The sequence below is a fragment of the Colletotrichum scovillei genome, assembly GCF_011075155.1.
Source record: "Colletotrichum scovillei strain TJNH1 chromosome Unknown Contig00009, whole genome shotgun sequence".
NCBI lineage: Eukaryota > Fungi > Ascomycota > Sordariomycetes > Glomerellales > Glomerellaceae > Colletotrichum > Colletotrichum scovillei.
The window spans coordinates 2,179,545-2,206,062 of NW_023336267.1; the positions used below are offsets into that span (position 1 = coordinate 2,179,545).

The following is a 26,518-nucleotide window of genomic DNA, read 5'->3' on the forward strand; positions in this document are numbered from 1 at the left end:
TCAGATCTCTTCCATGTCTTCCAGGTCGTCCAGGACTGGCCAGTTGCCAACCTCAACCCGCTCGGGCCTCACAAAGACTCCATGCTTCAGAGTCGATTCCTCGCCCCAATACCGCGTTCCGGCAATGCTGCCGTCGTTCTTACCAACGGGTTCATCAAGATGAACTCCGATCCAAGGACCAAGACCGCCAGGGATTTCCTTGACATCACCAACATACCGGACAGTTCCTCTCCGAGAATCTTCTCCGCCCACACGGCATCGCTTACCGACTTGAATGCCCTTTTGCTCGATTTCTTGCTGCAAAGCATCAACCTTGGCCTGCTCGTGGCTTGGCGCGTCGGGGTCGAAGCGACCAAGCTTCTGAGCCTTCTTCCAGGCCAGCACAGAATCGGACTTTTTGGCGTACTCCTCCTCTGGCATAACGTACTTTTCAACTCCCGAAGTATCGGTAAAATTCGGGCGAGCCCCCGCCGGCCGAGTGTCAGCCACCTAAATGCAGAACGATCAGTAATGATTCACCTAGAAACGAGCATGGCTAGCTGGTTGCCTGAGGAGGCAGTAAGTTGTAGGTCCCTACAACGAGGCTCACAAGTCATGCTATTGCCGGAGGCAGGGTAGTTTATCTCGGTCATCTCCATAAGGAAACTACAGATCACCCTCATAGATCCGACGGTGGCATTGTGGTCATGCAAAGGAGAAGCATGCTCAGAAGTCGACCTAGACAACGAGCTAGGTGGCGTGTTGAGACGAAAAAGGGGGCTACTTACATGCAGCTCAGCGTAGGGTGCCAGGGGAAAAGCTGTCAAGTAGGCGCTGTCCTCATCGGATGCTTCAATCGGAACAGTCGCCGAGGCTGTTTTGAGGCTGATTCTCTGGGACGAGGGCGGGATACCGGTAATGGGTTCCAGCTTGGACCTCAGCTGGGTGATGGTCCATGATGGGGTGATGCGGCGCTCTGACGAGGAGTTTTCCGAAATGACATGCAGAGGAACATCGGCCATGGCGGGCAACTTGGGCTGGCTTCTGGGGCCGAATGGTAGGAATGGAAAGGAATCCGGGCTAGACTACGAGGAACACGTGGGGCCTCGTCGAGCTTGTTGGGTATCTGGAGTTCTGCGGAGGTAAAGTAGGTGAGGGAGTTTTGGTCGGAAGACGTCGACGAGCCGCGAAAGGGACGATGACGGCAGGGTTCTGGAACCGAACAGATTAGGTGCCAACCGGGCAATTTCCTCTGGGCCGAGGAGGGGTCTGCACAATAGGGCTGGATGGGAACGAACCCGTTAGATGCAAGTCAGATGCACGACCCAGTGGCTCTTGGGTTGCTGAGTATTGGGGTAGCAGCGGGGTGAACGGGCGTACACGATAGAGTAGTGCGTCGGTATACTACTGCCCGGTGACGTTGATTGAGGTTGCAAATGTGTGTGTGTTTTTGTCTCCTTCGGTCAGTGTCAGGCTCCAAGAACTGAGGTGCGGTCAAGAGAAGTTCAACCGTCGTGTGTGCCTGGACTGAAAATGAGGTTCAGTGGGTGAAATCCGATCAAGAACGAACGTGGAGGCGGTTCAAGCCTCACTTACCAGGAAGTGGGTAACGGAGGGGGTGTGAGACTAGCGCCTGACGGCGTTGGCGGCGTGGACCAGTCTCAACCTTCCCTCAAAGGCTCAAACCCTCCAGCCAGCTATGCCAGCTAAGGAAGGCTCCAGCCACAGACGATACGTACCTTTGTGTAACCCGCCTGCCCCTCCTCCTCCTCCCATCCTTCTCGTTCCATCTGCAGTGCCCGTCTCTAAGGTACCTAGGTAGGTACCTTTTTGCTGGGCAATTGCTCCAAGAGGTACTGCGAGAGGTACTGTACGAAGTACTTTCAGTCGTACTCAAGCAGTCAAGCTCTCGCCCCCAATCCCTCCCAATCGAACGAACCAAGGGGAAGGGAAGCATCATCTGTACCTTACGGCTGGGCTTCTCTCCTTCTTCTTCAACTGAGTTGATGACTTGTCAACCCATCCGCCACATCCTTTCTTGTCGGTGTTTTCCCCTCACTCGACCACCGCCTCATCCTCGTCCTCGCCCAACCTCTGTTCGCTCACCGCCACATGAGAACAGCAAGGCCATAATCAAAAACAGGATTCCCAGTCTTTCAATGTACATCACCAGCCGTCGTTAGGCATCCCTGGGCAAGCCTGACCGGCGGCTTCGTACCAAGCATGGCGGCAGTTCCAACTCGGACACCAGGTCGGGGACATCCACGATACGACATATCCAAGAGACATGCCAACCCGGGTCTCCAGTCAAAGCTGAACCTTGACGCAGAAATAAGAATCTTGCTTCGTGACATTGTCACACAAAATCAGGTGCAGCCGTCCGAGACCGCTTCAGACAAGTTTAACCTTCGGCCGGTGGGAACAATGCCATTGATCATGATTGGCGAGTCGCCGTTTGCACTCCTCAATTACGGGAACCGTTTGGTCGGGAAGCACAACATGGCAACAGCGGCATCGATGCAGTCAAACGCCAGATTTCGCGCATGCAAAGCTCCGTCTCGTCTGGTCCGCTCCGGTCTAGCCCGCGGCCCAATTCTACCTAGGTCCTAGGGTTACTTATCAACACTTGCGTCACAGTAGCCATTGTGGCCCGACAAACGGATCTGGTGTACCTACGGCTGCTCAGCAGATGCCAAGTCATGGTGTGTAGGACCGGAAAGAGGCATCACCTCCATCAACCCTACGAAGACAATGCAGAAGAAGCCTTTCGCCATCTCTCTTGTGTATGCAGACACAACAGCGAGCTCCAGGGTGCGTGCAGGGCCACCAACACCGCGAGGATCTGGCCACTGGTGAGGGACAACGCAAACGGATAAGATGAAACATCCATAATTATGTTCGTTGCAGAATCATGATAACCCACACACACCTGCCCGCGCACATACACACAACCATCTCAGGTTCAATCTGGTTAGTCGGAGCGGGCATGGGACACTTGCTCGCACGCAGCCGATGACAAGCTGCGGCAGAGAGCCTTCGACTCGGGATGGACAACCCCATTGACACACACACACACACAAAGCGCTTTCTTTTCGAGAACAATCCTTGACCTCCATGGCGAAGGCAAGATTCATTTTTTCATGTCTATGCGCCCTGGTCACAAATCAATTTTCCGCGTCCGAACTCGACAAGACTGCATTGCAATCATCATTATCAACACGTTTTATTACTCTCGATGAGACTATTGATAACCATTGCCGGAAGAAGGAACGACGTGTTGAAAGCACGCCAAGTCGAGTTTTCAACCCGCTCGTCATCACCATCATTTTCCAGGAGCTGGACAACTGAAGTCTGACGGCATTAACAGCCGCTGGCCAAGGACGATGTTGAGCGTTTGAGTCGTCACGGACAAACCACCTCCACTACGCGCTAGATCTATCCTTGCTACCCGATCCGCCAGTGGGCTGCCGCTATGCCTAAGAAAGATCCGGTTCTGCAATGCTGGTTGCCGTTCACCGCCACGTTGGGTTTTGTTTGTGTCACCGACAATTTGGTGCTCAGGTCGAATCCTTTTCGAGGCGGTAGGAATTATCTACTGCAAGAAGACAAGGAAACATTGAGTGACTTCGTTCTGACCGCAAGCCCAACGACAACATCTAGACGAAGGATGGTAGGGACAGAAGGAGTGCACATATCACGAGAGCAGCTTTTCTGCCCCGGGATAGCCTGAGCTTCACCAAACATTCACAACCCAACGCTGGACAATGGGCTACCCATCCGCCTGTTGTGCGGAATATGCTCAGCCATCTGTTCCTCTTCGCAGATCGCTTCATGACGTCGGTATCAGTCATGGTGCGGGAACAACCAGAAAGGCAGCTCCGGGACAGGGATCCCCACAGGCGCATGGCCAGCGCAGCATCTCTGGCTATATCACGCTCTGCTAAGGAGTCCGGAAGACGTACCGACTACGAAGATGGAAGTCCCCTCGCCCGTTATTACCCTTGCCCTTGTTTCCAATCTATTGCCGGGCCACCATGGGGGCTAGGGAGTACGATGTGCCTGCCGTGCCAGGTATCTGTAGCATGTCTCGCCTTTTGTGATGGGATGAGAACCCGCAAGGCTGGGTTCCCCCTCGAGACGACCTCCTGCTAAGCAAAGCCACGATGCAAGGCCAGCAAACGAATGAGAATTTTTTGAAAGGGGGGCAGCGAGAGTGTTTCCCAATTAAAGTCCAATGATAGTATCCCTTTTGGACGTCAGCCCCGGGATGGAATGCAACCCCAGCCAAAAGGTGCCTGGTAGGCTAGTGGGCGGTTACTAATTATGTCGAGGGCCATTTAATAGGCTCTCGAGTCTCAGTGCCACCAGGGCGGGAATCGACGTACATGAGCTTCAGCTCACTTGACTTGCTTAGTCGTGAGAGGGCGACGACGACGACGACGGCTGTGCTACATTCACGCAGCACGCGCGTACGGCCGACAGAGCAGTCATCATAATTCCAACAATAGGCGCCGCAAGCCATCGTTGATCGGACAGAAATACAATAGCGTTGTGGCGCGCGAGTTGTTGACCTCTGCTGCCCTTCTCTACGACCTCGGGTTCGGTTACATTGTTTAGTGAGCAAACGCAGCAACAGACGATGACACGTGCGTAAAGCAGTACTGTTTCCTTCCCATGTTGCTTTTGGCGTTCGGACAACGACATGACAAACATGCCGAGCGGGTGGCGGGCCATTCTCACCACTTGTCCTTTTCCCTATGCGGAAGGGTTTGGTTGTCATCAATTTCCATGGTTCTCTTATTTCGCATGCCGTGTAGAGCCCTGGTCCTTGATGGAGAGAATCTGGGCGCGGAGCTGGATAGCTGTCCGAGGCCCCCGGCCTGCACACTAAGCCACCAGCCGCATGTATGTCATCTACCGAACGATACCTAAGGACCACAGCCGAGGGTAAGGGCAATCCAACGTCAGTGGTATCGATCGGTCTCCTTGGACTTGCTCACCGCAAGCTGCGAATACCGCAATGTTGCAGCTGAGAAAGGGCAAGGTGCGCTATCGCACCCGAGTCAAGAACACACAAACTACAATGCCAGATGCAGGCGGCGGTGAGCAGTTCTGTTGGTTCGTTGTGCTACGTAAGATATGGCTTCTAGACGGTGTGCCCTGGTACATTGATAGTTGGCGACGGTGCTGGTGTCTGCCATGTTAGACTACCTTAGGATGAAGGGGCAGCCCGAATCATCCTCAGGGCAGCCCTCCACACCCAATTGCCAGCTGACCGACACGTATTCAAGCACTTTTTTTTTGGACTATTTCTCGGGCAGATTGGGTGCCAGCAACCTACTTTGGGCACGAGACTAAGTCCTACCCTGGGTAGCCAAAGCTAGCTTGTGAGTTTTGGACTGTGACCTCCCGAATCTAAGGTTAGGTAGCCAGATTGCGTGAAGCATAGACGGGTATGTATACAGCGCTGAAAAGCCTCCAGTTTAGTCAAACTTTGTACCTGACCTGGGCAGGTGGTATCGGCAGACCACACTTGGAAGAAAAAAAAAGACATTAGAACGCTGGCGGGAGTTGTTCGTTGCGCGTCGGGGACTAAGGCAATGTAGTGTAGATGCCTCCCCACGTTCGTTGGAACTTGGGGTGTCCATTGCACGGACGGCCCTTTGCCAGTCTCGTACCGTACCTCGTCCCAAGGCTAGACCAAGGTTGCAAAGGAATTCCCCTAGCGCAATTGCCTTAACAGGCCGTCGTCAGCAATGGAACGTCCGGAAGAAGCAAAGAACTGCGGCCCAAGGGTTGCAAAATGCGAAATGAGAAAAGGAGCATCCAGAGCTCTATGCGTACGGAGTATTGTCTAGCACAGTGGCTACCTCGGTGCCCTGCATAGGTAGAAGCAAGAAACATATCATATCCCAGGTACGTACCGATGATGTAGATGGGTACCTCCAAGACTAGAGAAAACAGTAAGGGCGAGTAAGTTAAGGTTACAAGCCGGCCAACTCTCCCATGTACCCTAAGCAGATTTGGCTGTACGGCAGGCAGCGAATCGAGAGTAGCTACTTTGCCTTGCCTTATCCCGTCGTGTTAGTTCGAATGGGGAAAGAAGGACGAATAAGAAAAGGAACAACTCGATAGAATATCGGAAAGAGGGAAGGAGAGCGAGGAATCAGCACCTCAGGCCTAAGGTAAATTGCCTTGGGTACTTTGTCCCGATGTGAGCAACTTACCTACTTTTGGTACGGTACCTCAGTCTCAGTCTCAATGCTCTCCGTCATCCAAGGGCAACTAACTTTACGTCTCCCCCATCTCGAACGCACGCACAGCAATCTACACGTTGGACGCCGTTCCGATTTGCTCCACGTTTCTTCTCAAGAATACACAATCAATCTCTGTACAACAGCGCCATCTCTTCTCGTACGCAGCCTAATGTCCCCGAACGGAGTCAGTGTTTACTTCTTTGCCTTCTCTGCTGGCCATTAGTTGCTCCTTTATGAACCGCCCCGTCGTCATGTCAGGCACCGATGCCGTGGACACTGGTCCAGCTACAACACCGGACTCCCGAGACCCCTGGAAGGCAGCAGACAAGCTATGAACAGCCCAACCAAGCCATGTGTGGCTTGACTTGACGCTAACGACGACGTCGTGGTCGCCTCATTGCCGTGGAGGGTGGACAACACCGATGGCGCTGGTGCGGCAAGACAAAAAAAAAGAACTACTACCACTACTATGACTACTACTACTACAACCACCACGGGCACACAATGATGGTCAAGGATACGACTGCGACAACCAAAAGAGGGCTGCTCCAAAGCCGCTAGCCAGCAAAGCAGCGAGCAAGCATGCCCCAAGTTGCATGGCGATCATGGTTCATGGCAACTGATGCAGCCAGGCCACAAGCTCATACTTGGCCTGTCCGCCTGCAGTGAAAACATTACCGCCCTGGTCCTGGAAGGCTTTGCTGGACGGACACTGCACGCTGGGCTGCGCTGCATATCTGACCGCCAGTTCATCATCAGACCAAGGCAAGGGCCAAGCCGAGCACCACCAGCATCAGCATCAGCACCAGCAACAGAACCAGCGAGGCAAGGCAAGGCGAGGCAAAGCACCACTTGACCAGACGGAAAGGGAGGCATTCCCAACACGAGACAAGACAGACTTTGTAAAGGCTGTTCCTGGCTCGCCCTCATGGATGTGGCCATGGGACACTGGTAGCCGGGCATGAAGGGCATTGATCAAATGTTTCTCAGCGCAACCTAGCCCCAGCCCATCTGCGGATAGTCAACCGCCCTCGACGACTCGTTCGGCAGTGGCGCATTGTCACGGCCGCCGTTGGCTGTCCGGCCTCGTCGAGACAAGCCTCATCTTACATCCATTGTGTCGACCGCACAGACGTCAGGCTTGCTGCAACTCTTCTTCGCTCTTGTTCTCCCGCTGCCGTTGCCCTTGCCGCTGCCAGATGCAGAGCACAGTACTGCGCTATACTGCCGGCTCTTTATTTTCAGATTGCTCAGCTCGTCAAACCGATCCGCGCCATCGACTTGTCAATTGCACTAGCACTAGCCGCGGAAGGGAGCCGCCCAAGACAGTACAAGACACGCATGCAGCCTGCGTTTGCTTGCTCTCACAGTCCCCCGTTGAACCCGTTAGGATCGGCGAACAGCATAAGCACAAGTTCATCAAGTCGGAGATGCGCACAGGCAAAGGTGGAGGCTGTCCCCCCTCCTCCCCAAATCAGAGGAGACGGGACCAGGGTAAGCCACAGTTGAGAGCAGTTCCTTCAAGTGTGCCCGGCCAAGCATCGGAACCCTCGTTGTCCCTCTTCGGCCGACCCCCATCCCTCCCATCAGATAGATGGGTTCCTCCGCCGGTATTCCAGTCTCCGATCCTCCAGACGCTTCTTGGTTTCTCGCCTGCTCGTTGCTCAACTATGCGCGCCGTCATACTTTCGCGTTTGACTTCTACGCGTGCCGGAGTCGGGGGCCCAACCAACCATGGGGTCAACTCTACGAGGCTAACCGCTGCCTCCGAAGTGTCTCTCATAAGTAGCGGTTTGCGAGGCCTTCCCCCCCATCAACAACATCTCTCTTCGCCAGCTGTCTGCCTAGGACCGTCAGCCGGCACGAAGAGGATCCCATGAAGCGGGAGCCCATCTATTACAACCCACCAGCATGCGCATGTGCGAAGTCCACTCGACTCTTCATTGCATCAGCAACCGCAGGTTTCAAACATGGGGTCCACAGCACCCGTATGCGGTTTCGTGACAAACTGCTGCCCACCACATTCCGCCCTCTCCACGCTTGTCTTGCCCTAAACACACGCTCACTCTGTCGGGGGCCCTAGGATTATGGGCCATGCACACTTGACGCCCTCTCGAATTTCCCGCCCTCTTCAACCAGATTCCCACCAGCCTTCAAGTCGAACCGATGCTCTACGAGTCTGGGAGGGAGCTGTGACCAGGTGTGGTCATCATACACGGACACGAACCAACCCTTATCCAAGCAATCCTTATGACCAGCGTTTCTTGGATCCCGCTCTTCGGAGAAGCTGTCATCCAGCTTGCTCCATTGACTCTGGCTTTGACACCGCATTAAACGCGCTGATCCAGACGTACCACGGGTTGCCCATGACCTGCTCTACCCAAGTACCAGAAAAGCATCATGCATGAATTCGTGGCCATGCCATTTTAGCATCTAGCTCGGTAGCGGACATTCGGCCCAGTACTTGGTATTCCATTGTATTCTTTCTCTCTCTGTGTCTCTTTTTTTTCTTCTCCTCCTATCCTCTGCTCTGGTTTTTACCACAACGACCCCTCATGACCGGAGCTGCAATCTAGGGTGTCGACATACGGGAGAACACCAGCCCCAGGCCAGACGCTAGACAGGGCATGTTGCAGAGGGGTGTGTGTCTTGAAAAGAAAGCATGGCAGCCACCTGGTGTCTGTGAGCGCGCTGCGGGAAGGGGGGCGTGTGTCTTTCAAACATGTGCCCACCCATGTCGGTTCCCAAACTATGCCTGGGTGAAAGTAGCCCTTCATGAGCCTTATTCGACAACCTCTACCGCATCGCATTCTTCAATGAGGGCAGGGCAATAGGCGGACTGGCCCAGGCAAGGGACGGACGGCACCAACAAGATCCCATCATCTGCCACTGGTCATTCCCTACCTATATGCGAGCTTGACATATAACTTCTGCCCTATTACTACGTTCACTGCTCGCTGCCGGTTGCTGCTGCTGCTCGCGCTGGTGTTGTTCTGCAAAAGCTAACCAGCCTATGCCCTTGCCAAACACACACATCCTCACACACCCTCTTCACACGCGCACACACACACACACACACACACGCACTTCCCATCCGTACCCAAACCTCGTCTTTCTCGTCGTCTCTTCCTTCTCCACAGCCGCGGTGGCTCTCTCTCTTACACACACACACTCTCTCTCTCTCTGTCTCTTTTTCTCCTTGTTCGCTGCTCCTGCTAGGCTCGTCACTGTCGTCCTGGGTCTCAACTTGTCTCCTCCTACGCCCGTCCTTATACACACCCCTCCCTTGCTCTCACTCACTCTCCTCTCGTTTCTTCTTCGATGACTTTCCTCTCGTCAGTTTAAGAGTCTTTTGAGCCTGTCACTTTGTTAATCAGACCCCGGCTTCCGTCCCCCACTTCGTCCTCCACCTCTTCAACCCATCACCGTCCCTCAAACTACCACTTTCTCGGTCCATTTTAATTCTTTTCTCTTCCATTCACAAACTGCATCACCGCAAGTTCCCGACGTAGACCGGCTTGTACCTTGTTTCCTTGGCCTCTACCGACTTTCCGTAGGAGAACGATGACTCTGGTAAAGCTTCGCTTTCTGATGAAGACTTCTAGCAGCCTAGTTTGACCAACGTATACTTACGCCGCCGCCCTCTTTTTTGCTGTCCGCCCGCCCGCCTGCCTGCGTCGACACCGAGCGAGCTCAATTTCCGATCATTGGTTGCCGGCTTCTCTAACTGGCCCAATCATGTTGATGACTTCCTCAAAATTGCCAGCTACGCCGCCATCTTGATCTAAAACCAGGTCCCTTTTTCCTTTTCAGATCTTCCCCCCCCCCCCCCTTTTGCCTATTCACCAGGATTAAACGAAACGCCTTTTCCTCTTACCAAACTCACGATCGACATCATCTATTGTTAAGCCACGGCAGAATCAGAGAACTTTGTTGCCCTCACCACTTCCAGCAACGGGGCCAGCGTCACCGATCTCCACCGCTCTCAACCCGTGATCCTACTCTTACCCACCTCTGCCGTAATTCCCAACGAGTAGACACACTGCCTTGAACTTTACATTACCCGCGAAGCGTAGAGAACCTTCAACGAGCACCGAACAACCGTCCCCATTTCGAATCTGGTCGGGAGATTGCACCGACCTTCAACCTTTCAAGTGTTCCAGAAACTGCCCTTCTTGGGTGGTGTCGAGCAAACCGAAAAGCTGGCGCGCGTCTATCGCGCCCATGACACAAGGCCGTATCCAACCTACCTAGGCGGCCAAACCGTCACCGTGGATATCGCGTCTCTCCTGAAGGCTCCCGACTCAGATGAGTCCTCCACCGCTCCGCCTCAGCATACCCGATCATCGTCAGACCCGTCCGCAACCGCAACCACGGCGGCCACAGCGCCTGTCAGCGGGCTACCTCCGTATGGCCCGCCTCCCGTAGCACCGGGCCTGGCTGTGAGCGGCAAGCGTGCCATGCCACCGCACGTAGCGGAGTCTCCGGCCAAGAAGCAGAGCAAGTGGTCGCCGGAGGAAGATGCCTTGATCATCGAACTTCGGGGGAGCGGAATGAAGTGGGAGGACATCTCGAAACGTCTGCCGGGAAGAAGCGCCATCAGTTGTCGACTTCACTACCAGAACTACCTCGAGAGGCGGAGCGAGTGGGACGAGGAGCGCAAGAACAAGCTTGCACGGTTGTACGAGAGGTATGATTTGATCACAAGAGCATCGGAATCGCCCTCGATTCGCTTGTTCCATCTTGAGGAGAAGAAAACTGACATGTTGAATCAGGTTCAAGCCGGAGATGTGGGCAAAGGTTGCGGAGGAGATGGCCGTTCCTTGGCGAGCCGCAGAAGCCATGCACTGGCAGCTTGGCGAAGCGGACATGGCTCGACGAGCCGGTGTCGTGCCCTTTTCTTTGACCGCAGTCAACGTCGACCAGCCTGGCGGTGGCCACCGGCACTCTCCTTCTCGGGGGCACATGCACACCCAGTCCCAGCCTAGCCTGCCTCGGGACATTGGCGGGCCTTCCCCTCGATACAGCCGACCACCACCGCCTGGTATATCACCGATTCCCGGTGGACGAGTCATCGCCGCCCGACGTGAGAGCATTCCTGGCAGGCCGCTGATGGGGCCGGACCCGAACGAGATGGCGGGTATGGGGCCAGGTGGTCCCGGTTTAGCACCGATTCAGGGACTTCCGCCAGGCCGAGGCGGGGGCATGCTTCCGGGAGTTGCCGAACTGACTACCGGTGTCAGCCCGTATAGCACTCCAGCATACGCGATGGGCGGTATACCTACGGCAAGCCCCGTGCCCAGCGCGAGAGCTAGCCCGGGACCGCTGCTTCCAGCCCTCCACTACCCACCGCCTCACGAACAAGCCGGCGCGAAACGACGAGCCAGCCCAGGCACAGAGATGATGGGCTCAAGGGAAACGAGCCGACGACGGCACATGGATCCCCGTCAGGAGGAGATGGATCGGCGACGTGTGGCATGATTGCGAGGGCAGGGCGAAAGCGGTGATGGCGCGGCGAACTTTGGAGTTGGGAACAAAATTCTTTCCGAGGGGGGGACGACACGAATCGGCTCTCCCCCCTCTTGATTTTTCATGAGAGCATGGGAAACCTCCGAGGATTGTTTTTTTCGTCCAACGTGTGCGGAGGGCACGACACACGGCACGGGAACAGCATGTTGCATCGGGATTGGAGCAAGATTTTGTCTCATTTTTCTAACTTCTCATACACATAACATCGTTCACCACTCGAGGTTGACGCTATCTCTCTTGAAAAAGCTTCCCTCTTGTCGGGCAACGGATCTCCTCACGGCCACGTCGTCTTCTTCGTGTCATTTAACTTTTAACCTTTTTTTCTTCTTTCTTTTCTCTTCCTCATACTCCTCTCCAACCTTGCCCTTTGGTGGTCATTTTTTCCAGCCGGCGGTGTTGCGAAGAAAGGGAAAACAAAAACAATATTTTTTTTTTGCCGTTGGGTTTTTACGGTACCCGGCAGGTTGGGGGAGGGAGGGACGGACCGGGGGGGCATCGGATCGGACTCATCATTTCATGGCCACAAAAAAAAATCACGAGGGTGTTGTTGTCGATGTCGTTGTTGGGTATGCAAAGGTGTTTTCCAAGAGAGGTGGGACGGAGGGAGAGAAGAGTATGTTTATGAGCGTGTGTTGGTTTCTTCTGTATGTATTGTTCCGGATAGTTGTGCGTGAGAGACGTGGAGGGAGAGAAAGAGGGACAAAGAGAGACCGAGTGTAGTGGAAGCGGCGAGGAGTAAACGAAACACGTCACTTGACGAAGAGATGGATTATGCTCATGATAGAATTTCAAGGTCTCTAGATCACTTTTTTTTTTTTGGCTTGCCTCTCTGTTGTTGCCGCTGATAGACTTGTCGCTCTCATCTTTCCATCTCACCCTTCCGCATTTCTCTTGGGCTGTATGTCCGAATCCCATCTCATGAGTCCCGACAAAAGATGGCCCACCAGTTATCCCTCTCATAACCGCTCTCGAGCACCCTACCCCCGACCTCCACGACGTCCTCCTCGAGCTCGCCCTCGCGGTAGAGGTGGTAATACCTCTGGAACGTCTCATCCTTGGCGGGTTCGGCGGCGGCTTTCTCCTTCTCTTGCTCCTTGCTTTCGGGCTTCTCCTTCTTCCCCTTTGTCACCCACGACACGAGCTGATCCTGCGCGGCGCCGGCGTCCCACCCGCGCCGGCTGTTGCCTTGCTCCAGCGCCCAGACCATGACGAGGACTCTGCCCCCTTGCTCCGTAGCAGTGCCGGGGCGCACGGCGGAGAGGAGAGCCGCTACGGCGGCGCGGCGGCGTTCGCGGGTGGACATGTGGTGGATTACGGCGATGGAGATGGCGAAGTCGAAGGCGGAGGTGCGGTAGGGGAGGGCGAGGGAGTCTGCTACGAGGACCTGGTTCTTTGGTGGTGGTGGTGGTGGTGGTGGTGGTGCCGGTGCCGGTGTCGCAGGTGCTTCGGAGTCAGCCGTGACCTTCTTGTTGCCGCCCTTGTTCTTCTTCTTGGGCCCGGCAGCGGCGTCAAAGTGCGGCGGCTGGTAACTCCTCGCCAGCGAGACGAGGTTCGCGCTCCGGTCCGAGGCGACGACGAAGAGGTCCGGGTTGACGCCGATGTACTTGCCGTTGCCGCACCCGGCGTCGAGGCCGACGGAGCCGGGCGGGAGGGAGAGCAGGAAGGAGGCGACGAGGGGCCAGGGCTTGTAGCGCGTCGAGGAGAAGTGCGGGGCGATGGCCTCGTAGACTGTGTGGACGTGGCGGGATTCGTAGGCGGCGGCGGTGTCGTTGTCTTCGTCTTCTGCTGGGGGCGGGGTAGTTGGTGTTGCGTCCTCTGAGGTCTCTTGGGGTGCGTTGGTGGTGACGGTGTTGCTGGATGTTGAGGCGGACGGAGGGACCGGTGACCGGGGATCGGCCGGCACGGCCGGGTGGCCGGGGCCGGGTTGGGGGCCGGATGAGACGGTCATGGCTGATGGTGCCGGAAGGGGTGTGTGTGTGAGAGAGAAAGCGTACGTGTGTATGTGTGGCGCGTTGGCTTCCAGTCTTCACACCACAGGGCAGCTTATTTCCTATCCTGGAGCTTCGGGACCCTTGTAGTCTAATCAAGCCCTGCACGAACGGCTCTTCTCACCCCCTTGCTTTTGGTCCTGCTATATCCGTACGAAGCAAATAGAGGAAAGGAGTTTCGGTCGATCAGGGGGTGTTCTTGCGAGTGCGAGACGGGGGGAAAGAGAGAGTGTGTGCAAGGGGTGTTGGGAGAAGACTCCCTTCGGAAGAGGGGAGGGGGGAGAAAAAGTCGGTAACCAGGGCCCTGGTCTACGGTCCCGTTAAGGTTTTGGGATGTCCCGAGTTAAAGATAGCGCCCGCTAAAAGCGCGTTCGCGCGCCAAGACACAACGCAGCCTTCTTTTCCTTTTTGTGTGTTCTGGCCGGATATCGTCTGTGTGTTCCCGTTGCGCTTGCGGCTTTTTGTGGTGGGCGGCGCGCGCGTGTGTGTGGATATTAGTCACACCAGCCACTGCAGGAAAGGGAAAACTGGGATTGGGATTGAAAGGATGGATTGTCGGATGAGGCTCGTGCTCCTGCAGATAGTGGGAGGCGTCTGATGGTATCTGTAGGTAACGCGGGTGTAAAGGGTGTGTGGCTACAACAGAACAAAAGTAAAGCGAAAGGGGAACGTTGGGAATTTGTGAGCCACCAACGGGAAGATGACGATTTGTGACAATGAGCGGGGCGGGAGGAAATGCTGTCTGAGCGTTTGCATTTTACGTGTGGCGTCCGTTCGGTGTGCGCTCCACTGAAAATCTCAACTCGGTGAGCCGGTGTGCAGAAGCTCTTTTAGTTTTTTGCTTCTTTTCTTGACTTTCATGGGCGTGTGGGGGCCAAATTCAAGGAGGGGGGAATATCTTTCGGGAAAGAGGGAAGCGGGGGGGCCGCTCCGGCTCGGCGCACACCGAGTCCGGTAGCTCCGGGCTGGGGTAACACATAACCGGGACCGTTGCTCGCCGGTCATCTCTTCCACATTCAAATAGAGACAGCTGAGCCGACAAGGAATTCAGGAGGATTAAGGACTACCCGATCTGGTCCTTACCGAATGCAGGCACCGTAACCTCAATTCCCCCGATGGCCACTCCTGCGGCCGCGGCCGCCGACTGGGCCGCAGAAAACGGATGGTGGGTGGGCCACCGTCATTGTGGACGGATCGTGTTTAGGCTGCAGGCAGCAATTGCATGAACACCCCATGGGGCTGACCGTGGTTGACCGGCGTAGATAAGACATAGTTATACTGCTACTTGGGGGTACACCACGCAGCTTTCCGTCGAGGAAATTTTACAAGAAGGACAAAAAATCGAGATAAAGCTATTGTGCGAGATTCGAGTATGCAGTGGAATGATCAAGTCTTCATGTTCCTTTCTCAGGAGAATTACGACCATGGGTACCTGCAGGCTGAGGCGCGGCACGGAATTAAGCGCTGAACTCGAACCCCGGTATCGCAAATGGGAGGGGGCCTTGTCCCGGATCGGTCTACTCCGGGTGAGTACTCCGTACAAGCCGCTGCTCACGAACTACTTTCGAAACGAACGAGAAAGTCCCTGAAACCAGATTCCTGTCGTTCGTAAATGATTTATGTTACATCCACAACGTGCGAACCGATCACGTTCGATCCATGGTGTCTGCTGCCCGTAATAGCATTATAAAGTAAGGAACAGGAGGGTGAGGTAGAGTAGGGGAGTGTATGGATACAGAGGTGCTAACACTGCTCGGCAGAGAGGAGCAAACAAATTTGCCCAGGGAGGTATCCGTATGAAAAGGGCGAGACAGTTACATTCCAGACCGGGGCTTCAAACGCATTTGGAATTTTCCAAAGACTCGGTACGAACGGATGGGGGCTCATCCTCGAGTGATTTCGTGCGTGATTGTCGTCAGGGATTCTGAGCCGTCCCCTTCGGCTCGGATTGCCTGCGAAGGACGAGTTCGACAGGAATTGCGATTTCTAGTCTTCCAACAGAGCATTACGTTCCCCGTTCTGAGGGGAGCTCCCAAATGCACTCGAGAAAGGCCAGAAGAACAAATTAGGAAGAAATACCGCCCATGTTGGCTGGATAGTATGCGCCCCGCGGGTCTCTGCTTGCTTTGGTTACACTGTATATAATACCTTACGTGCGAACCTCTTCCCGTGCGGCGTTGGAGGCTTCAGCCCACCGGCCCCTATTTCGTAAGGCAAGTAAGTGTTGGTGATGTCAGACTCAGGTGGTACCGCTCGGGGCCCCTGTGTCCCTTGAGGATTTTAATCTCCGATCCGGCAGGGAAAGACACATTCAAGGGTCAAGAGCAAAAGAGAGGGGGGCGTTGCCATAGCACGTACCTAGTTTGGTCTGCATTTCTGTTAGCGACCGTTTGTGTAAGTTTGCTTTACTTCGTTGCATCTCTTTCTACCATATTTCTTTGCGCGTATCAATTTGTGGCTGGTGCCTTGCGGATATTCTTTCCAGCCTCTAGACTTTCTCTCGTGGCCACGTGTGGGAATTGGAGATTGCGTGTGACAAGAGGGATGATGATCACACTCGTGTCTGATGGACACGTCCATCAAAGGTGGAGTCCCTGATGATGATGATGTTTGCCCGCTAGAGACATGTTCGTTGCCCGCGTGGCATTTAACTTTTTGGTACCTGGTCCACGGTCGAACAGGGAGGTAAAGAAGGAATGTGTGTGGTGGGGTGGAAAGTAGAGCCGTTGCCGTCACCAGGTTTGCGCCACACGTCTGTAGCTTCAAGAGAAATCGAGAGACACTGATGTACGACGATCGCGGGCCAGTAAAAGGCTTATTTTTATTAGACTTCAACTACGGCGCCCCGGGCCGGGTTGGCGGACTCAATGTCCCGGGCCTCCCGAAAGCGGGGCCGCGCATTCAATCCAAGATTTCTTCACTAAGGTATCTTCCCGTACAACCGGATTTATACAACACCATATTTTCAACCATCGCGCCTTCATCTTAAGCATTACCCAGGTTCAATGGGCTCTGGGCGTCAAACTTGTGGGTGGTGATGAGCTCAGGGTACTGGATACCACCTTGCTTGATGACGCTGTCCATCGTCTCCATAATAACAAGAGACTCCGACAATGGCAACGTTGCGCTCTCCGTCTTTCCATCGCGCAGGCATCGCGCACACTCGTCAGCCTCCCAGAACATGCCGTGGCCCCAGTCGCGTTCCTTGTCCTTGGGGATGGGGCAGTCGACGACCTCGACCTCTTCGACGCCCTTCTTGACGACCTTGTACGATGTCGGCCTGTAGGCAGGGTGGGAAACCTGAATCTCGCCCTTGGAGCCCTGGATGCGGATCGCAGGCGCCGTCTCGCCCTTGTGGCCGTCGGGTGCCGTGTCGACGCGCAGCGAGGTGGTGGCGATGCCGGTCATCTGGTGCTTGGGGAAGTTGAGGATCATGGTGGTGGACTCGTCAGCACCGGTGACCGGGTACTTTTGCACTGAGGCCAGAACCTCAGGGCTCTCCTTGTCGGCCTCGGCTTCTGGCTGCAGGTGATACAACGTCTGGAAGATCCAAGTCAGAGAGTAGATGCCCAGGTCGAGCAGGGCGCCGCCGGCCAGCTCGGGGTTGACCATGCGGTGGGCATCGGGGAAGGACAGCTTGCCAGAGGCATCTTCGGCATTGCTGTTGAAGGACAGGTCCGAGGTGGCGCGGTAGACCTTTCCGATGGCGCCCGAGGAGATGAGCTCGCGGATCTTGATGCTAAGGGGGAAGTAGCGAGTCCAGACGGCCTCCATGAAGAAGAGCTTCTTGGCGCGGGCCGTCTCGACGAGGACGCGGGTCTGCTCGGCAGTGACGGTCAGGGCCTTTTCGCAGAGGACGTTCTTGCCGGCGTCGAGGGCGAGCATGGCGTTTTGGAAGTGGTGGGAGTGCGGGGTGGCGACGTAGATGATGTCGACGGCCGGGTCGCGAACGAGCTCGGCGTAGGAGCCGTAGACTGTTGTGTCGGCGGGGGCGTCAATCTTCTTGACAAAGGCGCGAGCCTTTTCGGCGTCGCGGGAGGAGGAGACGGCGGCGATGCGGTGGGCGACGTCGGTCACCTCGCGCGAGGCCGGGTTGGTCAGGAGGTCCTTGCAGAAGGCTAGACAGAAGGTATGGTCAGTTATCGCTTGGAGGTAGAGGTGCTCGGTTCTATCGGTGGAAGCATACTTTCGGCGATCCAGCCTGTGGCCATGATGCCCCAGTTTACAGTGTGAGGCGCCATTTTGGGAGCTTGATGTGATGAATTACAGGGTGTGTTGCTTGGCTTGAGGTTCTGCTGCTAAGAATTGACAGGATCTCAGCAAGGAAATCGAATGCCTGGGTATATATGAGACGATCGAGACTTGAGAGAAAAGAAAGAAGAAGAGCAGACGGGTCATCGAGGTGCGAATCGGCGAGGATGCCTTTCCCTTTTCTATCCCGCGCGACCATCCCTACAACGCGGAGCGGACCCTCCACCCCCAAATTCTCGGAGCTAGTTGCTGCGGGGTACGAGAATAGCAAAAATGGCAGGGGCCAATTGTTAAACATGAAAGCCACCCAAGCTAGGTAAATCCAACATGCGACGAATCGTCGATGCAAATCGTAACCAAAGGGGCATGACCACACCACACCAGCACTTAGACCATAGATCACCATGTCTGATGAAGTTTTCTGATTGCATAAGGGCTTCAGTTTCCGGAGCATGCAGTTTGAGACTGACGAGCCAGCTTAGGACCAATGCGCTTGGCCCGTCAGATAATCATGAATATCACCAGCCAATTTACAAACACGTCCCGGTGTTCCGATGGTGACGGTAAGTGCATAAACATTTGCATGAGCCGCAAATATAAGACGAGTCACCAAAGATGCGATTTGATTTCCGTGCCCCCGTCCCCGTTTCTCGCCCCCTTTTCCCCGGGTAAATTGACTTTGGGGTTTGGTGTGAGAATGGGTCCTTTTCGCCGATACTCCGCGATGACACATGGACTCGCAAAGGAGCTGTCCGGGGTCAGTCAAGACCGATATCGTAACGCAAACTTCGTACCTGAGGTGAGCCGATTCGACCTTCCGGCCCCACCAACTTTTTCGACTCCTAGAGTTTCCTCTTTGGGCCAATTTGGAGATGGATGGAGCTGGGGGAAGCTCTTGGTGTGGTGAGTGGTGAGTGGTGACTCTGGCGGGCGACGGGATGGCGGGGTTCGTGTTGTTACCCCGCGGCGGAGCCCTCGTTTGCTTATCAGCGATAAGACGTCATAGACGATAAGGTACCTCAGGTAACGTACCTTCCAAAGGTTGTACAGTGAGGTGCTGATGTGAAGCCATTCGGAATACACAGAAGTATTCAGATCCTGAAGCCTCATGTACTCCCCTCCCATGGTCTATAGGCCAATTCACCTCGGAAATTCTCAACAGCAATAAAGGGGAACTTGCCCAGAAGACAAAGCTATTTGTAAACCAATCCTGAGGTCAAATTTACCGGGCTGTAGTTTGTGGGTTCGAATCCCACAAGCGCCTTCTTCAATTCGTTTTTTTTTTGTGGCACTTTTGTTCTTGATCTTGATATCAAGTACTCAGATACCGATTGAATTTTATTGATTGGAATTAATACACAATTAATTTTCTTTTCTCTCCCTCACCCCTTTCATATGCCACTCTGAGCCTTTACTGATTAACTACGAAGGTACCCGACCACCTCGCAGGTACCTATGCACACATCCTGCGACAACCTCCCGTCGCCAACATCCTCTCCTTCAACACCTCACCATCCTCAACAAAGGTGAACTCATCACACTTCCTATTATCTCCGCGTACAACTTGGACCTCCACGCATACATTCTACCTGTACACCAACAACATCTCATCAAAAATGCCACAAACAATCGCCCCCATCCCCCGCCTCATCTACGGCACAGCCTGGAAGAAATCTCAGACCGCGCCCCTCGTCGCCTCCGCCCTCGCCGCAGGCTTCCGCGCCCTCGACACCGCCGCGTCCCACCACTACTCGGAAGAAGGCGTCGGCGTCGGCCTCCGCCAATTCCTCTCCCAGAGCCCCTCACCGGCCGCTCACGGCATCACCCGCGCGGGTCTCTACATCCAGACCAAATTCTCCCCCGCCCCATCAGACCTGCCCATCCCAGACCAAGTCCACAAGTCCATCGCCTCCTCCCTCAAAAACCTCGCCGTCGACGACAAATTCTTTGCGCCGTCACCTACAGACTCCCCAGAAGCGCAGAAGAAGGAAGGCGACGAGGACTTCTACCTAGACTGCGTCCTCCTCCACGCCCCCTACCCCTCCTACAAAGACACCCTCCTCGCCTGGCGCGCCCTGGAAACGTACGTCCCCGCCCGCATCCGCACCCTCGGCATCTCCAACGTCGACCTGCCGGACCTCCAGCGCCTCTGCGACGAGGACGCCGTCATCAAGCCCGTCGTCGTGCAGAACCGCCTGAATCCGGACGAGGGGTACAACACCCCCGTCCGCGTTTTCTGCCGCGAGAGGGGGATCAATTTCCAGTCGTTTTGGACGCTGACGGCGAATCCGAGGCTGGTGAGGAGTTCGTTTGTGAGGCAGGTTGCCAAGGGTGCGGGCGTGAGCGACGAGGTTGCGTTTTATGGGTTGGTGTTGGGGTTGGAGGGGGTGAGTGTGTTGGATGGGACTACGAATGAGGTGAGGATGAAGGAGGACCTTGAGGGCGTGGAGAAGGTGGTAGCTTGGGCTGGTGGTGATGGCGCTGAGGTGTGGAAGGAGAGTTTGGCGGCGTTGAAAGCTGTGCTTGGTGAATCTTGAGGCATGCCGAAGAGGGAAGACACCGATCATGATGGACGGGATAGTGAGAGGTACCCAGCAGTAAGTTTGTCTATTCGAGCGGAGAAAAAGTCTTGGGACTCCGCGGAACTAATCATGAAACGCCCAAGAATGCAGTCTGTCCTGGGTATTTCCTCGGTTCTTCTGCCAACCCTCTCTCGCCAGAGTCCTGAAATGGCTGTATTGCAAGAAAACACCGTCTCATCCCCCTCTCTCGATATTTTGACCGTCCCCAACCCTAGTCCAGGAAATCATCCTGGCAGAAACAAGACTCGCTGTGGTATCTTAAATCCCAATAAAGAAAAGCACGAGCCGATATGGCTATCGTGTTGTTGTCGTCGTCTGCGGCCTTGCTCTCGTATCGTATCCTATCAACCTCATCATTATGGAAAGAAACCTTTCTGCCCCCAAGCAATGTCATTAGTCGTCCGTATTGTATTCCTGGTCGTCCACCAAAACCACCACCGTCAAAGTTGCTGCGTATGCCTCGCGAATAGCACAAGCCATGCTGGGCAAATGTTAGCAGAGTCTCCATCAGAACCCAAAGTCTCCCGGAAAACTCACCATGTCTTGCGAATATCGGCAATCACAGCACTCAGTCCCCAGTGTGAACACCAGGCCCGTGCCAAGACCTCGTTGTCCCTCACTCCAAAGGCCTCCACTACCAATACCTGCTCTTCGTCGACTTGATCCTGGCTGCTTGCTGTGTGTGGGCCTGCTGTCGAGCTTGTCCTCGAACTACGAGCACTTGGAGACTGACCATACAGCCCACCCCAATCCTTGATGTTCATGATCTCATCGGCCTTGACGGTCTGGAAGACGTAGTCGAAGAATAATGGATGAGGTCCACCCGAACACGGCCAGGCCGAGATAAAGGATACATCGTACGTGAGGCGCATAGGCCAGGACACCCCATCCACTGCGAATTGCACCGTTGCATCAAAAACCTTTGGCGCTGGCAGAGGTTCTTGGAAACGGTCCGGGACAGCCTTGAAGCTGAGCAGCTCGATGCGGACAGTATCAACAATGTCGTCTGCGTCGGGAGCCACGAGCTTGTATTCCTTGACCGGGAATACCTCAGCTGGGGGACCCAGAGGGTCAGATCGTTCGCTCATCGACTGTACGTCTTCGGGGGTCATGCGCTGCCGAGGGCGCCGAGAGCGCACGCGGGCGATTTGCGATCGGCCAAGATCGGCAGTCGGACGGGCTGGCCCGACCCAGCCTGCCAACGATCGACAAGTCGGGGCAAGGACCTTTCCGACAATCGAAGCAGCAGTCCAGTAGGTGTAACTATTCCTATATTGAAACCCACAGTGAGGATGTAGGTGCGTCATCATGGCCAAGGAGTCGGTTGCCTTGTCGGGGTCAATGTCGATGAGGGTGTTCATGATGAGGAACGGAAACGTTGTCTTTGCTTGTTAGCAGGTGCGCGAGGAATCTCTTCGTTGTCAGTGAGCGGAACTTACGCCTGGCAGTACAAGACCGCTAAAGAATGCCAACGCGTCGGAGCTGATAATGTCCAAAGTTGCGTCCATGTCCCTCTGCTTCATTTTATCAAGAGTCTGGCTCAGGTTTGGCCACTTCATCATCTGAGCAAAGCGCCGTAGCATCTTGATCTGACGCTTCTTCAGCCTGAAGCGTAGGTTGACTGTCGCAAGTTAGATCTGGTCAAGAGAGATGGGCATGAGTAGGCAGCTTACTATCTTCCACCGACTTCCCATAACCCTCAACCCTTACATGTTCCCGCCAGCGTCTGGCAAGCGCAAGGTCCCACTGGATGGTGGGCGGTAGTTGGGGCAGCAGCTTCTCCTTGGCCCATTCCCCATGCAATCTCGAATTGATCCGTAGATCAAGTTCCATGCTGAGAACGAGTTGGTGGCAAAACTTGATATACTGCTGTTGGCTTCCGTGGCTCGGGTCGAAAATGAAGCGAGTGACAACTTGGTTCTTGGGGTTCGTAAAGTCGATCCAGTCCGGACGCGACAAGACCATGATCAGATCCGTAATCTGCTTATCGAGTCCCTTGTGCGGGCTCATCATCTTGTCGGGGTCGCGGAGGAAGCGGCGATATAAGCTTTTGTACATCCACTCTTCGTCATCGTCTTCCAACCCCGCCTCCAGCTCCTTCAGACGCTCAAAGATACGATCCAAGCCGACCTCTCTCGCCGTTGCGCCAGAGTCTCTCAAACCGATCGTTGGAGGCTTGATGCTAGCCAGACAAGCCCATTGGTTCAAGGTGATGGTGCCGGGCTGTTGACCGTAAAAGTAGGCGAAGCTCGGCTGTTCCAAGGACTCCCACGGATATATCGCTGAACCGCCACCCTGCATACGGAGGGTCATCAGTTGGGTCATGTGGTCGTGCAGATTGACGACATCCGTTTCTTCGGCATCGTTGCCGGCGGACGTGGTGTAGAGGGCGTAGTAATGATCGGATGCATGGGGTACAGGACGCTTGTGGCCTTTGTGGGCCGGGGCGCCGCGGGAGACGAGTTCCATGGCATGGCCAAGGGTGAGCTCCTCTTGACTTGACATGCCGGAGGGCGGCCATTCTGTTAGTGGTCCCTGCTCGAGGATGATGCCGTTGGGATGCGCGCGACCTTTTCCTTTGGCTCTTGCGGGATCAGGCCTTCTAGGTCGTCTGCGCGAACGGGGATGGTCTGGGTGAAGATTTGGGTGGCCGTTGGGAGACTCGACTGTTCTCGAGGCCTTGGGCATGTCTGGTAATGACTTGCGTCTCCGCGGGACTACATCTCCATCGCTCGCCCTGCGCGATTCTGGATTCTCCTGCAATTGTTGTCAGTCAAAAAAGTCCCGAAATGGAGCGCGTGTGTCTGTCACGGCGCAAAGTGTTTGGGTCGTCGAACCAGTCTCCCTTTCTTTGCCAGGCTCCTGTTGCGAAAAATGCTGCCCCAGAAGCTCTTCTTCTCGCTGCGGCCCTCTCGGTCTCTCTCCTCTTTAACGTCGGCCATGTCTCATTAACGAATTATGTGTGAGCGACCTCGAGGCCGTGTCATGCGCTTGAGGAAGATATTGTCAAGTGATAAACAAACAATGTTTGTTGGGTTGATTGAGGCCCGGGCGGGAATGGGCACAAGTGAAGTCGTCAGTCTGCGTGGCTGCGCACCATGCGCGTCACGAGGAATGCGCCTGTCGCAGACAGCTTGAAGTGCTCAGCATCGACTTTAATACTTTGCAGGCGTAAAGATGTTGGTGGTTAGGGATAGATTTCTTTCGCGTTTAGAGCAGCAGTTGAAGCATCCTTTCTCGAAAGCGCGGCGATCTAGAGCGATTTATCAAGATCGGTATCCGTAGGAACAGGACGTCTTCGTCGGAGGTTGGGTCCAAGGTCTGTGTGGTGAATGTCTGTGAGGCAATCTGAAAGAGATCAGCGAAGCATCTCAAGTCGACGTGCCGCAATAAGTCGAGGTGGGCGCAGCGCTATGCGAAGCTGGAAAATAGCCGTTGTGCCCCGTAAGGTAGCTTGTTGCTCACGGTCGTTCTCGCAGCGGTCCGTCCACAAACCACGAATTATCGGGCAAGTCAAAGTTGGGAGCAAAAAGATGGTGGTTGTCCAGTCGTGGCGCTCACTGCAGGTTGAGGTGGTGGTTCACGTGTCGCAGAAGCATGAGATGACGGAGTGAGTCCGGGCGGCGGCGGGTCTCCTTTGGTTTTTGGGTTTCTGGGTTTCTGGGTTTCGGGGGCAGTGAGGGAGAGAGTGAATGAGTGGCGGAGGGTGAGTGTGAGAGGTGTGGTGCGTGGTGAGTGAGTGCTGTGCGGTAAAGTGGTGAGTGAGTGATGTGTGTGAGAGTGAGCGAGCGGGCACCCGGGAACGGGAGGAACCAAAGTGAGTGGACGGGGCAGTACGGCACGTTGACTGATGCGATGCAACGGAGCGGCGATGGACACCAGGACACGACAGCTGCGGCGTTTTTAGATCCAATGCCATTGAATTTTTCTTTCTTTTCTTTTCCAACGCAGGGCTGCAGCTGCTCCAGTTGCTGCGGACATGTCTCGCTAGTTTTCATCTCCTGCAGGTCGCTGGTTCCTTGCTTCACATTTCTCTTCCGTGATGGGATCTACTCAAGGTAATTACCAACCTACTGGCCTTAGTATACATTCTATCGCCCCAGAAAGATGGAAGGTACCGCGGTGGGGGAGATTCAGATGTCCGTCACTGGCCGGATGGATGGTCGCGGGTCTGCAAGCCTGGTCAGGAAAGGTCAAGTAAGGGTACCTACCGGTCTACCTTCTTCCCACTTTCCAACTCACTAATACCGCGTATATGGAAAGGAAGGGACGGATAGATGTTCATGTAAGTGACATTTCGCTAGAATAGAACAACTAAGATGAAGGCAGGCAAGTGTCACGGATACCTTCCTTAGCTTCATCTTAGACGCGGGAACAGAGGAACGTCAACGGTGCACACTGCCACACACGCTGCCTGTCGTTCTGCTTGCTGGGTTCTTAGTGAGCCACGCCAGTCAGTCAATACCTGACTGCCTTATTACTTTTAGAACCAAGATCAGGTGGCTGTGGGAAAAGTCAACCACGCAACCGCAAACGAGGTTCGTCGTGATAGGCCAAGCCGTCGCAGATGCCCGACAACTCAACAGCGAATGAGCCTGCACGTTTGACCTCGAGGAAAGGGAAACCCAGTCTCCCTTGCCGGCATGCAAGAAATCCAAACCTGCCACGTCGTATGTCATCCCGCTCTCTCCACGCAATCTGACTCGCCTAGCACCAACTCCAGGGCCATGCGTCTGCCCGAGCTTCTTCGTCCCTCGTTTGCCTCGTTTTTTTGGGTGTGCTTGTTCCAAAATTTCCAACAACCGCTTCTTACTACCTATCCGTAGTCTACTAGGTAAGCAGTACACGACACCCATCGAACAAACTGGACGCCCTATCCGGATCCCGAATCCAAGGAACCCCAATCCTAGCTTTGTCCAACTATTACCGCCAACAACAAACCACTTGTTCACCTCCACCGCCGGCACTAAAGCCCACGAACCCATCTTTTACCGCCCTCGTCCATGCACGTCAACGACCGCTTTTACCATCCGATGCCGTAACAAGAGTTCGACGCCCGTTGGACCGCTCCTCGATCGAGATCGCGACCCCTCGAGATGCTTGTTGCCCAGCCGCCCAATCAATCTCTTACGTCTCTGTACAGGAACTGGCTCCTGTCTCCAACGACCTAGGCCTTTTATTCCAACAGAACCGTTCTCAGGGTCCGCCGCCTTCGTCTCGTGAGCGAAACATTTACCCAGAGTCAACTCTTCTTCGGAAGCCTTTACTTTATGTCGTGATGCCCGGCTCCGAACCAGACTCCAGCAAACTCGGATGGCCGCCCACCGGACCTCGACGCTGCCGCCTCCAGAAACCAATGTCCGACACTTCCGGCATCCACTCCGTTGGCCTTGCCATGGCCGCCCTGCGCCCTCTGCCGCAGCAGAGCAGAGAAGTCTCTTTTACGTCATCGACTGGTCGCCATTCACTAACCGGCGGCTTCTCCAACATTAACATGCTGGCTGCTATACGCGCTGTGAATCTGGCGTGGTCTAACGAACCGACGATGTTACTCCCCGCCGTTCTCATCGGTGGACCAGTGGTCTGACATGTTCCTCAATCTAAAGGATCTTCCTGGTGTAACTCTGGATCTTGTGTTTCGACCTGTCGTCCAGATGGTGTGACAGCCGGGTCCAGGGTCTCTGGTATTCTGGAAGCCGTCGTTCTGATTCCATATTAAAGGCCTTGTATAGACCTCCAAGTTACCTGTCCACATGATGTTCGCTGCATCTCGACGCTCTCGCCCGCCGCGGCATATCTTGCTCAACCCTCTCATGTCCCCGATGTAATAAGTCCTCGGCACTCCGAACTCCGGTTAAGTAGCTCCGGCCTGGCGGTGGAGAAGGCAAGCAGTCTGATAAGCAGTATCTGCTTACAACTCATGGCTCACGTC

The 26,518-nt window shown here is 54.9% G+C and overlaps 6 protein-coding genes across 6 annotated transcripts; 2 read left to right on the plus strand and 4 right to left on the minus strand.

Moving 5' to 3' along the window:
- HER10_EVM0008820 (CAP-Gly domain-containing protein) lies at positions 1–1,001 on the minus strand (the record flags this gene model as incomplete). Its single annotated transcript, XM_035478329.1, has 2 exons — positions 1–489; positions 768–1,001. 2 exons carry the CDS (start codon positions 999–1,001, stop codon positions 1–3), a joined length of 723 nt encoding a protein of 240 aa, XP_035329777.1.
- A 9,070-nt stretch (positions 1,002–10,071) lies between these two features.
- Positions 10,072–12,116, plus strand: HER10_EVM0002770 (MYB DNA-binding domain-containing protein). Its single transcript, XM_035472466.1, has 2 exons — positions 10,072–10,926; positions 11,012–12,116. Exons 1-2 carry the CDS (start codon positions 10,697–10,699, stop codon positions 11,715–11,717), a joined length of 936 nt encoding a protein of 311 aa, XP_035329018.1. The 5' UTR covers positions 10,072–10,696; the 3' UTR covers positions 11,718–12,116.
- Positions 12,117–12,583: 467 nt separating this feature from the next.
- HER10_EVM0001032 (tRNA (Uracil-5-)-methyltransferase TRM9) lies at positions 12,584–14,184 on the minus strand. Its single transcript, XM_035470794.1, has one exon. The coding sequence runs from the start codon at positions 13,711–13,713 to the stop codon at positions 12,682–12,684; it is 1,032 nt and encodes a 343-aa protein (XP_035328833.1). The 5' UTR covers positions 13,714–14,184; the 3' UTR covers positions 12,584–12,681.
- A 2,437-nt stretch (positions 14,185–16,621) lies between these two features.
- Positions 16,622–18,122, minus strand: HER10_EVM0006548 (oxidoreductase). Its single transcript, XM_035476131.1, has 2 exons — positions 17,940–18,122; positions 16,622–17,871 (listed from the first exon to the last, which is right to left on the minus strand). The coding sequence occupies exons 1-2, from the start codon at positions 17,992–17,994 to the stop codon at positions 16,739–16,741; spliced, it is 1,188 nt and encodes a 395-aa protein (XP_035329490.1). The 5' UTR covers positions 17,995–18,122; the 3' UTR covers positions 16,622–16,738.
- Positions 18,123–19,502: 1,380 nt separating this feature from the next.
- HER10_EVM0005359 (aldo/keto reductase) lies at positions 19,503–20,541 on the plus strand (the record flags this gene model as incomplete). Its single annotated transcript, XM_035474980.1, has 1 exon — positions 19,503–20,541. The coding sequence occupies exon 1, from the start codon at positions 19,621–19,623 to the stop codon at positions 20,539–20,541; it is 921 nt and encodes a 306-aa protein (XP_035329341.1). The 5' UTR covers positions 19,503–19,620.
- Positions 20,495–24,425, minus strand: HER10_EVM0001531 (uncharacterized protein). Its single transcript, XM_035471276.1, has 5 exons — positions 23,424–24,425; positions 22,260–23,343; positions 22,026–22,207; positions 21,124–21,968; positions 20,495–21,067 (listed from the first exon to the last, which is right to left on the minus strand). Exons 1-5 carry the CDS (start codon positions 23,526–23,528, stop codon positions 20,980–20,982), a joined length of 2,304 nt encoding a protein of 767 aa, XP_035328882.1. The 5' UTR covers positions 23,529–24,425; the 3' UTR covers positions 20,495–20,979.
- Between the last annotated feature and the right edge of the window lie 2,093 nt (positions 24,426–26,518).

Coding starts and splice junctions, on each gene's coding strand:
- HER10_EVM0002770 (XM_035472466.1), top strand. CDS start 10,697: ATGCCACCGCACGTAGCGGAGTCTCCGGCCAAGAAGCAGAGCAAGTGG. Junction 10,927..11,011: donor CTTGCACGGTTGTACGAGAG/GTATGATTTGAT, acceptor ATGTTGAATCAG/GTTCAAGCCGGAGATGTGGG.
- HER10_EVM0001032 (XM_035470794.1), bottom strand. CDS start 13,713: ATGACCGTCTCATCCGGCCCCCAACCCGGCCCCGGCCACCCGGCCGTG.
- HER10_EVM0006548 (XM_035476131.1), bottom strand. CDS start 17,994: ATGGCGCCTCACACTGTAAACTGGGGCATCATGGCCACAGGCTGGATC. Junction 17,872..17,939: donor CACAGGCTGGATCGCCGAAA/GTATGCTTCCAC, acceptor CCTTCTGTCTAG/CCTTCTGCAAGGACCTCCTG.
- HER10_EVM0001531 (XM_035471276.1), bottom strand. CDS start 23,528: ATGGCCGACGTTAAAGAGGAGAGAGACCGAGAGGGCCGCAGCGAGAAG. Junction 23,344..23,423: donor TGGCAAAGAAAGGGAGACTG/GTTCGACGACCC, acceptor CAACAATTGCAG/GAGAATCCAGAATCGCGCAG. Junction 22,208..22,259: donor TGGGAAGTCGGTGGAAGATA/GTAAGCTGCCTA, acceptor AACTTGCGACAG/TCAACCTACGCTTCAGGCTG.